The sequence below is a fragment of the Macrobrachium rosenbergii genome, chromosome 57 (genome assembly GCF_040412425.1).
Source record: "Macrobrachium rosenbergii isolate ZJJX-2024 chromosome 57, ASM4041242v1, whole genome shotgun sequence".
Lineage (NCBI taxonomy): Eukaryota > Metazoa > Arthropoda > Malacostraca > Decapoda > Palaemonidae > Macrobrachium > Macrobrachium rosenbergii.
In genome coordinates, this window is record NC_089797.1 from 4,297,101 (window position 1) to 4,311,868 (window position 14,768).

The 14,768-nt window shown below is 36.3% G+C and overlaps 1 protein-coding gene across 1 annotated transcript; it reads left to right on the forward strand.

Annotated features, from left to right (window-relative positions):
• Window positions 1-779: 779 nt before the first annotated feature.
• Window positions 780-14,453, forward strand: LOC136836906 (glucoside xylosyltransferase 2-like). Its single transcript, XM_067101349.1, has 8 exons — window positions 780-820; window positions 4,990-5,137; window positions 6,138-6,257; window positions 7,089-7,185; window positions 7,789-8,122; window positions 9,002-9,181; window positions 9,764-9,922; window positions 11,744-14,453. Exons 1-8 carry the CDS (start codon window positions 815-817, stop codon window positions 11,912-11,914), a joined length of 1,215 nt encoding a protein of 404 aa, XP_066957450.1. The 5' UTR covers window positions 780-814; the 3' UTR covers window positions 11,915-14,453.
• Window positions 14,454-14,768: the final 315 nt, after the last annotated feature.

A 14,768-nucleotide genomic window follows, 5' to 3' on the forward strand; every position in this document is an offset into this window, starting at 1 on the left:
AAATTGCTTCAAATTAAAAAAAAATGCTTCAAATTGAAAAAAAAATAAAAAAATAAATAAAAAAATTTTAAATTGAAAAAAAAATTGCTTCAAATAAAAAAAATGATAAAAAAATGCTTCAAATTGAAAAAATGCTTCAAGTTGAAAAAATTCTTAAAACTGAAAAAAATTGCTTCAAACTGAAAAACTGCTTAAAATTGAAAAAAACGTTTAAAATAGAAAAATCCTTAAACTTGAAAAAATGCTTAAAATTGAAAAAATGCTTCAAATTAAAAATTGCTTCAAATTGAGGAAAATGTTTCATATTGAAAAATTCTTCAAATTTAAAAAATGCTTTCCACTGAAAAATGCTTATAACCGAAAAAAAATCCTTAAAACTGAAAAAATGCTTAAAATTTAAAAAATGCTTAAAATTTAAAAACTGCTTCAAATTGAGGAAAATGTTTCATATTGAAAAAATGCTTCAAATTAAAAAAATGCTTTCGACTGAAAAATGCTTATAACCGAAAAAAACCCTTAAAACTGAAAAAATACCTAAAATTAAAAAAAATCCTTAAAATTGAAAAAATGCTTAAAACTGAAAACAAGCTTAAAATTGCTATATATTCGCTGATATTCGAAGTTCACTCTGGGACGTGGAGAAATTGAAGAGAGAATCGTTTGCCCCACTTAATACGAAAAGTAATTAATGCATCTATATGATAATGAACTCAAATGAAAGGTGTTGGCGATATCTGTCAGGGGCAAGAGTCTTTAGTCCTTGTTGTGAAGTGAGATTAACCACTATACTGTGAGCAGATCTAGTTCGGGTTATATGTATGTAAGTATGTATGTGTATATATATATATATATATATATGTATATATATATATATATATATATATATATATATATATATATATATATATATAGAGGACCTCAATGATACGAAAGGTTCAAGAGAGGAGATTCCTTATTTCCAGGCTTTCCGAGGTTCGTCTGCCTCCATCTCAAGTAACCAAATATTTATCAGGCTCTTTGAAGATGGGGGCAGACGAGCCTTTGAAATCTTGGAAATAAAGAAGCTCCTCTTCTGGACCTTTCTTATCACTGAGTTCAATGACTCTGTATTGTTTGGTGCGTGCATTTTTAGTTTAATTGGCATTTGTCACACACAGAACCCCTGCTACCACCTTCCTCAATTTCCCTAAGTTGCTTTTATCCAGCTTTCAACCTCAGCTTCACACTCTCCCTCCTGGCTTGAAACAAATTCTCTACCTGTTGTCAATCTAGGCCCCTTTTATACCCTCCCTGCTTCCTGGACACCTTAACCTCACTTTTACCCATATTTACTTTAATATCACCACATTCAAGATATTCCTGCGACCACTCTTTTACCCATCTCTGCTATTCTTCTTCAGTCTCTGCCGTGGTCACCAGATTATCTGCACATAACAAATATATATATATATATATATATATATATATATATATATATATATATATATATGTGTGTGTGTGTGTGTGTGTGTGTGTGTGTGTGTGTGTGTGTTAGGTTAGACTGGGAATGGAAAGAAAAAAGTAGTTATAAATTTGATGATAGAAATACAAAGGTACATGATACAGAAAGAGTACATTGCTACAATGAATGAGAACAGAGAGATGTTTGTGGAAATGTGCTCGGGAAGTGGTTGATTGCTGAGACTTTGTATAATATGTTTTAAACAGAATAAATACACTTTGCAAATAGAAGAGGGCAAGTAAAAGGGAATGCTACATTGTGTGTATTTATAAAATAAGTGGAAGACCAACCTTGTGGTTGTACCACTGAGGGGATTAGTGGCTGGAGATATATATGTTCATCAAATAGAAATAAGTTTACATTAGATAAGAAGAGTTGGAAATGCTGCTAATGATTAATATAGCTGACACCAGTATGTCTGATCACAAAGGAAGTGAAAAGAGCAAATAGAGTGGAAATTAACGAATTTGGGATAGGATCAAAGATGCAACAGTAGAAGGCACAAGTGAGGAGACAGTGAAATTCCACGACGTGGTCACAGGAAAATTAAGGAGTGCCTGAAGGAACATAACACCAAGTGATGTGAGGAAGGGAAAGGTTTTAGTTAAGAAAAAAGCCAAGTTTATCTGAGGTACTAAAGAAGGAACATAACATCAAGTGGTGAGGTGAGGAAGACAAAGTTTTTAATCAAGAAAAAGCCAAGTTTATCTGAGGTACTATTGCAATACAGAAGATGCAGTACAGGTATACTGGAAGACAGCTATGACGGTCAAGAAGGTGAGCACTAAACCCCTCATGAAGACTATGTTGTTCTACAAGTTAAGTTAAGTATATCTTAGTTTAACCAGACCACTGAGCTGATTAACAGCTCTCCTAGAGAGGGCTGGCCCGAAGGATCAGATTTATTTTACGTGGCTGAGAACCAATTGGTTACCTAGCAACGGGACCTAAAACTTTTGGTGGAATCCGAACCACATTATAGCGAGAAATAAATTCCTCTAGTTCTTCATTGGCCGGTCGGAGATGCGAACTCGCGGCCAGCAGAGTGCTAGCTGTGAACGGAACCCACTTCCCCAACGAGGAACTACATGTTGTTCTACAGGGAAGTAAAGGGAGGTAAATATAGCATGAAAGGATGATAAACGAAGGGAGCTCAGAATAATAGGTAAAATTTGTGAGACTCTCTCCAAAGCAAATGAGGAGAGTATCTTGAAGATTTGTTGACAGTGGTAAACATCAGTTATACAGAGCTGAATGGAAAGGACAGTGTGTTTGAGAGGCTGACCAGGATTTGTATGGTATCCCATTAGTAAAGAGAAAAAAGGCTTACAGAGTGTATAGATATATATATATATATATATATATATATATATATATATATATATATATATATATATATATATATATATATATATATCTTATAATACTCCCTGTAGCAGAAACATGGTCATTGACAAGGAAAATGGTGGACATTTTGAAAAGGGGAGACCATAGAATGTTAAGATTCATCATCACAGGGTGGGTAGACTGTTTAGTGAACGTGAGACTGAAACTGAGATCTCAAAGATGAGATGGTCTGGACATGTAATGAGAAGGGACGACGAACAGTTGGTCAGAAAAGCAATAGATATGAAAGTATACCAACAGGACAAACACCTGTAAGGAGGGTAAGGGAATCATGGAAAAGGGAATTCATCAAAACCTAGACCTGATTGGAGTTCAGCACTTTTTGTTTTCAGCTTAATCCACTGTCGGGGTCGTTGTTTTAATGAGTCCCCTCCATCCGTTTCTGTCTTGAACGGCTCACTTCATAACTGGTTTTGGTAAATGTTTTATTATTATTATTATTATTATTATTATTATTATTATTATTATTATAAAAGGATGCCCTTCCTTCAGGGCTTATTGAGTTTTATATATATATATATATATATATATAGGATATATATATTCTACAAATGGTTTTAATATCAAATTCCATTCGAGTACGATGGAGAATTATCCCATTTATCAGTGATAAATGCAGGTGGCGAACCCTTGACATGGACCCAAACGACTCCAGTGGTGTTACCACCGCGCCATCAATGTATAAATCATTACCGAGTCTGCTGTACTGTTTTTTCCGTCGTGAGCGGGGAAATTTCAGCCTGCAATGCATGTCAAGGGTTCGCGTCCCAGTGGTACCTGTTCATTTATCACTTATATAAATTCCCCTTCGGTGATAATTCTCCATATACTCTCGAGGCGAATTTGATATTAAACGACATTTGTAGCTTCATGATTGTATATAAATCACGGTGTGATTAAAAATTTCATAATAAGAGCTGCGTGTTCGTACCAACGAACTATCATGGCGGAGGTGGGTCATTGCCAGATTCCCCGCTCACGACGGGAAAAAACAGTACAGCAGACTCGGTAAAAAATAGTGGTAATCCATGGATATTTCATGGGTCCATGTCAAGGGTTCGCGTCCCAGTGGTACCTGTTCATTTATCAATAAAATGATAATTCTCCATCGGGGATCAGCTGATTTGATATTAAAAAAAGCTTTATATTTAGTGATTAAAAATATAATATATATATATATATATATATATATATATATATATATTTCAATTAACATATTTACAAATATACGCGTGTATGTGAAAAAATAAGCTAAGTAGTTATCCTAGGCGGCAATTTGTGTGAATTTCAATAACATTCTCGAAAGAACAGATTGAGTGGGGTCAGCTGATGAAAAAAAAAATTATATTTAGTCTAAAATAGAAGCAATAATTAACCATTTTCACTTAACATTTACTCACCCGAAAAAAATCAGTTACGAATGACTTTTATACAGTCAAATTTCATAAAGATCCGACGAAATATAATTAACCCCCTCCCCCTTCTCTCTCTTTTTGAAAAACGTACACAGGTAAGTGATGCCAGTCATTCAGTGTCACTGCTGACCTACAGTAAGTACAAGAAGTATTATTCTTATTTTTTTATTCAGTAGATGAAACCTGTTCAATTCAGTAGATGGAAAATTCATATGGAACAAGCCCACCACAGGGCCACTGACTTGAAATTCAAGTTTCCAAAGAATATGTTGGTTTCAACCTCCCACCAAAGACCCCACACCGCAGCGGTAACTGATCATGGTACAGAGCGAGTGATTTTTCATCGCCCTGGGAGAAGCGCGAACTCATGACATCTGAGTGGCATGCCAAGACACTAACCACCATACCAGCGTCCAGTATATTATTATTCAGAAAACGAACCCTGTACAGTCGTATGGAACAAGCCCACCAAAGGGGCCACTGATTTGAAATTCAAGCTTCTAAAGAATATTAAGGTGTCCAATGCAAAGAAGTAACAGGAGATAATGGGGAATACAGAAAGAGATCATCAGTTATTAGATAAACAGACAAACCAACAAATAAATAAATGAAAAAGTAAGTAGAGTACAAAGTAACACGTAACAACCTCTGTGTTTCCTTCCCCAGGCAACGATGACCACGCTGTACAAGATCCTCCAGGGACTGTCGATCGGAGTGGCCATGGCACTGATTGTTTTTTGCTTCGTCGGTGGTCCCACACTTCCGGGACAGTTACGGAAAATGAGAGAGTTGAGAGAGTTGGGTGATGTATCAGGTGAGCAAATAATGTCTACTGCCACTGTGCTTCGTTCAGGATAGAACAGAATAGAGCTTAGAACTTAGGCCAGAGGCTAAGCACTGGGACCTACGAGGTCATTCAGAGCTTAAACGGAAACTGACAGTGAAATGGTTTGAAAGGTGTAACTGGAGGTAAACCTCGCAGCTCCGCTGTGAAACAATTGTTAGGAGAGGGTTGAGGAAAGTAAGATAGAAAAAGAGAATATGAATGGAGGTATAGTAAAAAGAATGAAAGGAGTTGCAGCTACGGGCCGAAGAGAAGCTGCAAAGAACCTTAAGCAATGCCTACAGTACACCGCACGAGGTGCACTGACGGCACTAACACCCCCCTACGGAATTCGTTCAGAATATTTTTGTATAAATCCCTGAGAGGGAGCAGTGCCTTCATTGCACCTCACGTGGTGCACTGTACGCACTGCTACAGGGTGTTTGTCCACTTCTAGCCTTTTACCTTACCTCCATTCATGCTTTCTTTCTTCAGTCTTGCTGTCCAACACCTCTGACTGTTTACTTAACAGTGAAACTGTGGGTTTTTTCTCAGCTCTGCCTTTAGATCCTTACACTTCATCTCCTTTACTTTCTGGACCTCTTTATCTTGTTGTCCAACCGCTCTAACTCCTTCTGTTCACTGTTTGAAGCGCTGATTGGCCGAAGAGCGGGGCCCCCAAGTGCTTGGCTTGGCAGCCTAGACTTCTTAAATCAAATCAGTTTACCTATTCATACCCTCAAGCGTAATCTTCATTACTGAACCGTGCTGGCTGAAATTTATACCTGTAAATGTCTCAGTCTTATGCCTGTTGAAGGTTTATTATGTACACATGCTTCCCATGTAAATAGTACTTGTCAACAGTCTTAGCATGGTCTTAGATCGCAGTCTTATCACACTTGTAGTTCGACGTTCAGACTGAGAAGTTTCTCTTGAGGGCTTCTAAATCATTGTAATTATGAAGTTTTCACGAAACTTTGTTTATTTCCAGGTTTCTCCAGTCACACTAATAAAGAAGAATTACCCCCCAGTCACACTAATAAAGAAGAATTACCCCCCAGTCACACTAATAAAGAAGAATTACCCCCATTTATCATCATCGTTTGCTATGGTAAGAACTGTTCTTTTCATACTGATTAAAAGAAAACTTTACATCAATGTGTTATTGATTTTTTCACTGATAAGCTAAGAGTCCAGTTGCCCTGTTGCAGTCTTCTGGAAAATAGGGTCTCTTTGATCAGAAATGTTCTAATTTAAAAAAAAAAAAAAACACGAACTGCTCATGTATATTTCTTTTTAAACCACTGACTGCACTCCTGCAAAAGAAGCTTTTGTAGGGGTTGTTCAACAGTAATGTTTACATCTCAGGAAAAAGACTCAGAAGTGCTTTGTTATGAGGGAATCTCAATCGCCTTCTGAACATGTAAATTTACATCATTGTTGGCCATTGGTCCTGATTTTCATACCCCAAGATGTAATCAAGACAAGGCAAATAAAGTTCTTGAAGCAATTAAAGATCTTCCTAGGCTGGGTCATAAGCAGGCACTGTTTCTGAGATGAAAGCTTACTATTCCTGACTGTCAGACAAGAGTGGTTTGGGTAAAACATTTCTTTGTTGCTGTCTGCATTATCATGTTTGGGTGTGTCCACACTGCAGTAAACCGTGTCATAAATACCCGTCAGCAACTTGTCACACACACACACACACAAGCATCACAAACAGGTTAAATAAAGTCAGTGGATCGCTGGTAGTTCTAACTAGTGCTTCATACGATCATCCAGCAGCATCTATCAAGATTCGTTCTCCACTTACAGTCATTGACTTATCTTCAACCTGTCTGTGATATTTTGGGATAAGTTTCCAATGTACTTTTATGACATGGTTACGGTAGTGTGGAAACAACCTTATGAAATGAATAAAGAAGGCCAATTTTTTTTCTAGATACCGATAACACCCTGACTTCCTCCTTCAAAAGGCAGTTGGGTCAAGTTGCAGTCCTTTTAAAGTCGGCTGTGGCTTTGACATCTGAAACCTTAAGGTAACCTGACTTCATTTATTTCCTAAGACATTTGTCAGTGTACAGTCTACTTCCAATGTCTGCCAATGCTGGCTTGGGGTGTGTCCACACTGAAGTAAAACATGACATATGCTCATGGTCAACAACTCATCACATACATATCACCAACAGATTGAAAACAAGTCAACGACCGTAACTGTGGAATGAATTTTTGGTAAATACTGGATCATTTTATGACTACCAATAAGTCAATGACTTATTGCGTCTAAGACATGTTTTGCTGCAGTGTTGACACACTTATAGGCTTGTGAAACTTGTGGCATCTCTACACTGTAAAGGTAAATGACCAGTGATGATTGACAGAGATTTGATTACGAATGTAACTACGATCATTTTAACTTTCGACATTAATAATACTAAGACAGAAATTACGATTTCAAGATGAGACATAATTGGTCTCATCTTAATGCTACATTCTACATTTACACCTACTTTCAAGTAGAAGTCACAATGATTGAATGGGCAATTTACTTCCATGCAGTGGCCAGATTATTGTCGTATATAATTCAGGCACCTTTTTCTTTTCACTTTAAAATCGTGGGCTAACTATACAAGTTTTCCCAGATTCATTGTGGTAACAAGTTCAGACGCAGTCTTCGAGCAAGTAAGGTCCATCCCAAGGGCCTGGCCTCGCCAGTACAGTTCCCGAATTCGGTTCGAAAGCCGCCCTGTTTGGTATCCTCCAGACCGAACGAACATGAAAGGTCTACTCAGACCCTGCTCCTCAGCTAGACTCTTCCTGGCAGAGAATTTGGCAGATATTGACGCTGCTGTTCTCGTCGACACAGACACTGTGTTCCTAAGACCTCCGGAGGAGCTCTTGAGGGAAATCTACAAATTCAACAAGACGCAAGCGGCAGGGCTCTCTCCAACTCTGAGTCCCTACATACGTCGAAAAGTGGGTGACTATCTGTTAAGTTGTTGTGGCAGTGAATCACAAACTATTCAATTCATTTTTAACAAGTACGAATCAGTTGTCATAAAACCTAATGCATAACAGTTTTATCCATAACTCTCCCAGGCAAATGCATGTAATTAAAATGATATACTGAAGACTTTACTTACTGGTTACAAAACTTATTTATGCAATTATATCGTGGTTTCTTGTATTAATGATGAAATGTGTGATTCACTTCTCATTAGAAAAAGGGTACTTGCATTAAATACCTGATGATAGTGATTCTCACCATCTAATCGTTTGGCAATGCAAACAATTTGCAACATACGACAATAGTAAAGACTCTAGTCAAGAATATGAACACATATTCGTGATTAGTGTCTTTGCATACTGCCGTATAGTCATAAAAACAAAGGTAACATCAACATTCTGGACCAGTAATAACTGAATGATTGGATATTGACAAACTGCCATATAAGCAAAGGCAAAACGGGCGCTTAAAGTATACAAACTGCTTCCACTACGCAATAACCAGTAACTTTTCTTCAAACAATTTTGGTAAATTTCTTTTTGCTGACATAACAGATTTGGTATTGCAATTTCTTTATGTTCAATATTCAGAGTAAACAAGAAAATGCACACAATAAAATGTAACAATCCTCAAGAAAATGACTTTCAAAGAACTAGCAGGAGTTACCTTATACAAAATACAAAGGGACATTATTGTATAGTGGATGCACAAGGTCATAGTTAGCCATAGGAATTGAGAAGCAACTATTTCACCTTGCAATCTCATCAAGACAGGTTATCGTGACACAGAAGTGATCCGTGTAATGACTGCCTTAAGCGTGCTTATAAACCCCCTCTCTCCTCCGTCAGAATCGAATTCCTTTCCCAAAGCCGAGAGGAGTCAACACTGGAGTCATGGTCATGAACATGACGAGGCTTCGAGCACTCCCAGGAGGCTGGACCGGAGTGAATCTGAAGGCATTCGACGACTACAAGCATCGAATCTCGAAATATGCGACCAATGATATTATCAACATTGCCCTGGCTCAGGTATTTAGCAGGAAGTGAAGCTCACCATTTTGTAATTCAGTATTATCTATCTTTTCATTATAAGCTGTTTCTCTGCATATGCCGTGGCAGAACAAATGTTGATGAATTTAAAGCAATATTCAAAGGAATTTTGTCACGCTTTTGTAAAAGTGCATCTAAACTGCAATACAACATGTCATACACATGTTGACAACTTACTGTATACATCACAAACAGTTTGAATACAAGTCTGTGACTTTTTGGTATTTCTAACCAGTGTTCCATATGCATATCCAATATTTGCTAAAGATTCATTCTCCATTCAAGGTCAATGACTTGTTTTCAACTTGTATGCAAAAGTTGCTGAAATGAGTTTATAACATGCTTTACAGTAGTTAGATGCAACCTTACATTTTTGCCTGAAATACCCGTATGAGATCTGTATTTCTTTCAATCTGGCCTTCCTCTTTTCAGCAGAAGGTATACAAAGCTCAAACAGGAAATCATTCAAGCATGGTTTTTCATGGAGCAGTTATGCTTGTTTGTGTCTTCACTGTGAAAAACGGCAGAAATTTTTCTTTTTCATCCGCAACATTTTTTCAGAGCCATGGAATATTCTACCAGCTAGGTTGTGCATGGAACTACAACACTGGATCTTGTATGACTGGAGTCAACGGTTGTCTGCAAGCTGAGAGAGAGGGTGTGTTTCTCCTTCATGGTACACACGCTACGTTTCTTAACAAAAGGTTCTCCAAATTTCGCGTAAGGATAATCTGGATCTGTAACAAAACGACAGCACACTCAGAGTTAAACTCCTTTCCACAAACCCATCGTTCTCGATGTCCTCCACACGAACAGAGCACCTCAGCACCACTGGATCAACACTCATCGTTTCTTCCTACTTTGTAGCTTCTTCTTGACGGACATTCTTCTTCTTTTCAAAGTTTCGTTCAGAGGCCCAGACCGCTTTCCCCTTCGCCAATCACTGCTCCTCTCACGCTACCATCACCCGTTGCATTTATCCCATGTCCTGGGTTCCACTGACCACCACAGAGTTGTTTTTTTTTTTGCTGCTAACATTTTTGGAAAAGCTTTCGAACCCGTGCACAGTTCTTTGCACCTCCTCTTGAGCTTAGCTTCACCAGACAGAACTCTGCTAACTTTATATATAAAAAAAATATCAATATATATATATATATATATATATATATATATATATATATATATATATATATATATATATATATATATATTTTAATCTCTCATATGGGAGGTTCAAAATACTTATTCAGTTCCTTGAAGATGGAGGCAGACGAGCCTCTGAAAACCTGGAAATAAAAGCCCTCTGTACTGTTGAGGTCCTCTGTGAGAGTAATAACTGTATACATGATGAATTTGTATCGTTTAGAGTGTGTGTATGTATACATATGTGTATATGTATATATACTGTATATATATATATTATATATAAATATATATATAAGCATGTTTTTTCTCACAATTTACATTGGAGGCAATTTATTTGTTTTATGCTAAGTTGCCAGAGTTGCGATCATTTGGTCACAAACACACAGTTTAATTTTTCTTGAGGGGAAATCAACAGTTTTAAAATCAATGTCCTCTTGTAGCTAGGTAAGCATTCATTTTGTGTTTGATCACGTATTTTTTATACAAAATTCCATGTGGCCATTATGAGCCCGTGTTTGTTTATTTATAAGCCTCTTTTTGCTTATTTATAGGTCTATGTTCGTTTATTTTTACTTATTTATAGGCCTGTTTGTTTATTTTTACTTATTTATAGGTCTATGTTTGTTTATTTGTAAATCCATGATTGGTTATTTATATGTCTATGTTTCTTCATGTCTCTGATTGTTTGTTTATAGTTCTATGTTTGTTTATTTATGTCTATGATTGTTTATTTATGTCTATGATTGTTTATTTATGGGTCTGTTTATTTATAAGTGTATGACTGTATATTTATATGTCTATGTTTGTTTATTTGTCTTTATTTATAGGTCTATGTTTATTTATTTATAGGTCTAGGATTGTTTATTTAAATGTCTATAGTTGTTTATTTATAAGTCTTTGTTTGCTTATTTATAAGTCTATGACTGTATATTTATAGGTCTAAGTTTGTTTATTTATAGGTCTATGTTTGTTTATGTATAAGTCTATGACTGTTTATCATAGGTCTATATATTTCATTTATTTTTGGGGCTGTTTGCTTACTTATATGTCTACGATTGTTTATGTATAGGCCTATGTTTGTTTATTCATAAGTCTATTAATGCTCATTCATAGGTCTATGTTTGTTTATTTATAAGATATTAATGCTCATTCATAAGACTATGTTTGTTTATTCATAAGTCTATTAATGCTCATTCATAGGTCTATGTTTGTTCATTTATAAGTCTATTAATACTCATTCATAGGCCCATGTTTGTTTATTCATAAGTCTATTAATGCTCATTCATAGGTCTATGTTTGTTCATTTAAAAGTCTATTAATGCCCATTCATAGGCCTATGTTTGTTTATTCATAAGTCTATTAATGCTCATTCATAGGTCTATGTCTTCATTTTAGGCTGTTTACAAAGCATGGAAGGCTTACCGCTTCGAATCACCGCTATCAAAACTTCTCCATGACATCGAAAACAGGATCAAGCGAGATAAGAGAAGCCATAATTACTGCAACGAAGTCACAGCCCAGAAGCAAATGTTAACAAAATCGCTTAAGACAATTCTACGGTTGTGAAACGAGGTGAAACGAGGTGACTGTGAAACCGGGTGACTGTGAAATGAGGTGACTGTTTCATGAATGAATGCATTCCATACTTGTAAAACTTCCTAAAGCTTCTTCTTGCACTGACTTGTATTGCCTGAAGGCAAAATTTAGGCCAAAGGCCAGGCGCTAGGAGCTACGAGGTCATCCAACGCTGAAAAAAAATATTGAAATAATTGTTAGGAGAGGGGTAAGGAAAGTAAGATGGAAGGAAGAGAATATAGTCAGAGATATAATAAAAAGGAAAACAAGGAATGGAAGTGGTTTCAGCTAGGGGCCGAAGGGACACTGCAAAGAACCCTAAGTCATGCCTACAGTGCACGAGTGTGTTGCTAATCTAGAAGATAATTTGCTGAAGATAACTGTATTACTTGAAGGCAGTATAAAGCAGCCATTACAAATTACGTCAGAATTATGAGGATACTGCAAAGGATTGTATTCAAAATGGATAAAATGGTTGTATTGTTTCTTATCGCAAAAGAAGAAAACCAAAATTATTGTAAATTTTGCCAAAGCAGGTAGGCCACAACCCAGGATATTTTCTTTTCTTCTTTAACATGTTTTTGTATTCACATGAAGGCAATGTCATGTTCTCCCTTGCTAGCGTAATATTACCGGAGAATGCAATATACAGTATGTAATTTGATTGAAACAGAAGGAATCTGCAATCAGCGTAACTTTGGTCGAATACTCCATCATTGATTTTTGGCCTAAAAATATTTCCTATTTTCAAACTGTGTATACAATGAGAGTGCTTTGTGTATATGGATGTGATAGCATGTCTTGTGTTGCTGAAGACGAGTATGAATGAAAAATTGTCATTTAATGCAATTCGGTAGTGATAAAGCAATATCTCAATCAATGAAAGTTTCGCCAATACGCTGAGGCTACAGGCTTAGACTGAACGTTGTTTTCCTTAAAACTAAATATTTTAAGAGTCGCCAATGAAACATCACTGCAGTACTTCAGTGTAATGCAATCAGGTTGTTCTACAAACACACTGACCCGTAGAGGATTGGTGCGATCAGTGCACCTCACGTGGTGCACTGTAGGCATTGCTAAAGGGTGTTTAGAGCGTCATTTCGGCCCCTGGTTGCACCAACTTCTCAACCTTTTATTTACCTTAAAATTTGCTGTCCAACCTCTCTAGCTATAACTTCCGTGGGGTTTTCCCTAATTCCACCTTTAGATCCTTGTATTTCATCTCCTCTAGTCTCTGTATCTTTTTATCTAGCTGTCCAACCCCTCGAACGCCCTCTTTTCACTATCTTTAGCGCTGAATGGCCGAAACTGCCCCAGTGCTTGGCTTGACAGCCTAAATTTCATCAATCAATCGAACTCACTGGAGTCACTGCCCAAATCCTCAAGAATAGAGCATAGGATATTTTATGGAAGAAATAGAATTTTAAACGCTGTTCATCAGTGTCCAAGGATTTGCTCGTCACGAAGATCAGTGCCAAATGAAACGCGTTATCATCTGGTTATAAGGTCAAGGTCAATGTTGCAATGCATGCAGATTTTTGCCTTAAACTAAATTCAATACAGGTAAAGCATTTTTATATTCTTTTTCCCCCTCCAACCTGGGTTCAATGCACCTGTCTCTAGTAACAAATAAGACTGCAAGACTGAAATGGATTTACATCTCAGCAATTTTCTCCAGACTGGGTCCAACGAAGCATATTTCGGTTGCACGTAACAGATATCGCTAAAATTAGTGTTTTTCAATTCGTTTGCAATACAACATTGATGCAATCAACGAAAATTTTATTTGCCAAAACACTATAAGGAAATGGAAATGAAATATAAAAATTTAGGCCATAGGCCAAGCACTGGGACCTATGAGGTCATTCAGCCCTGAGAGGAAAACTGAGAGTAAAAGGCTATGAAGGTGTAACAGACGACCTCGCAGTTGCACTACGAAATAATTTTTAGGAGAGGGTGGATAGCAAGATGGAAGAAAGAGAATATGAACGGAGGCACAGTAAAGGGAACCAAATGGGCCTTGAAATTTGGTAGGAGGTATGTCTCACAAATCACGAACATGAATTATAAATTGCATAACACTGTATGTTGCACAAAAATGTTGCAGCAATCAACACAAAGTTATCAAACAACAAGGCTGCAAACTTCGAATTTTTTCAGTGAAAATTAATTTTATCTTCACTCTTGTTACGACGGGATGTATTGGTTTGTTATGAAAAAGTGATTGTAAATTTACAACCCATTACAATATAGTTTAAATAGAGAAACACTGCAGCCAATGCATATATTGATAAAATGCATTTTCTTAAACCTAGTATAATGACTTAGGTTGCAAATCTCGAATGAATATATTGCAATCTGGTTTCAGTAATGTTTTGACCTACCTCCAATGTAATGACGTTTGTATGTTTAAGTGGTTTTATATTCCTTTAATCTATTTGTTTTAAACCGAACCCTTTATGTATACCTTTGTGTGTGCTGGATGTAGTTTGCTTGGGAGAGCCGTAGAGTAAAGACGGAAGATCTAGCACTCTGTTGTTTCACTTTCCTTAAGCCATATGCAAACTGTTCATATTTATATAATGTTTTAGTTCCCGTGATCGACGTTATAAATAAATGCATATAAACTGTATTTATATATATATATATATATATATATATATATATATATATATATATATATATATATGTATATATATACATATATATATATACTACATATATATATATATATATATATATATATATATATATATATATATATATATATATATATATACGTCTATTCAAAATGCTTGTTTTCCAAAAAAAAACATTGTTGCATCTCGGCTCCATTCATCTACAC

What these genes read in the sequence shown, in the direction of transcription:
- LOC136836906 (XM_067101349.1), top strand. An exon ending in TTGACATCTGAAACCTTAAG is followed by an intron (nt 7,186 to 7,788) that starts GTAACCTGACTT and finishes AAGTTTTCCCAG; the next exon opens with ATTCATTGTGGTAACAAGTT. An exon ending in TCAACATTGCCCTGGCTCAG is followed by an intron (nt 9,182 to 9,763) that starts GTATTTAGCAGG and finishes ACATTTTTTCAG; the next exon opens with AGCCATGGAATATTCTACCA.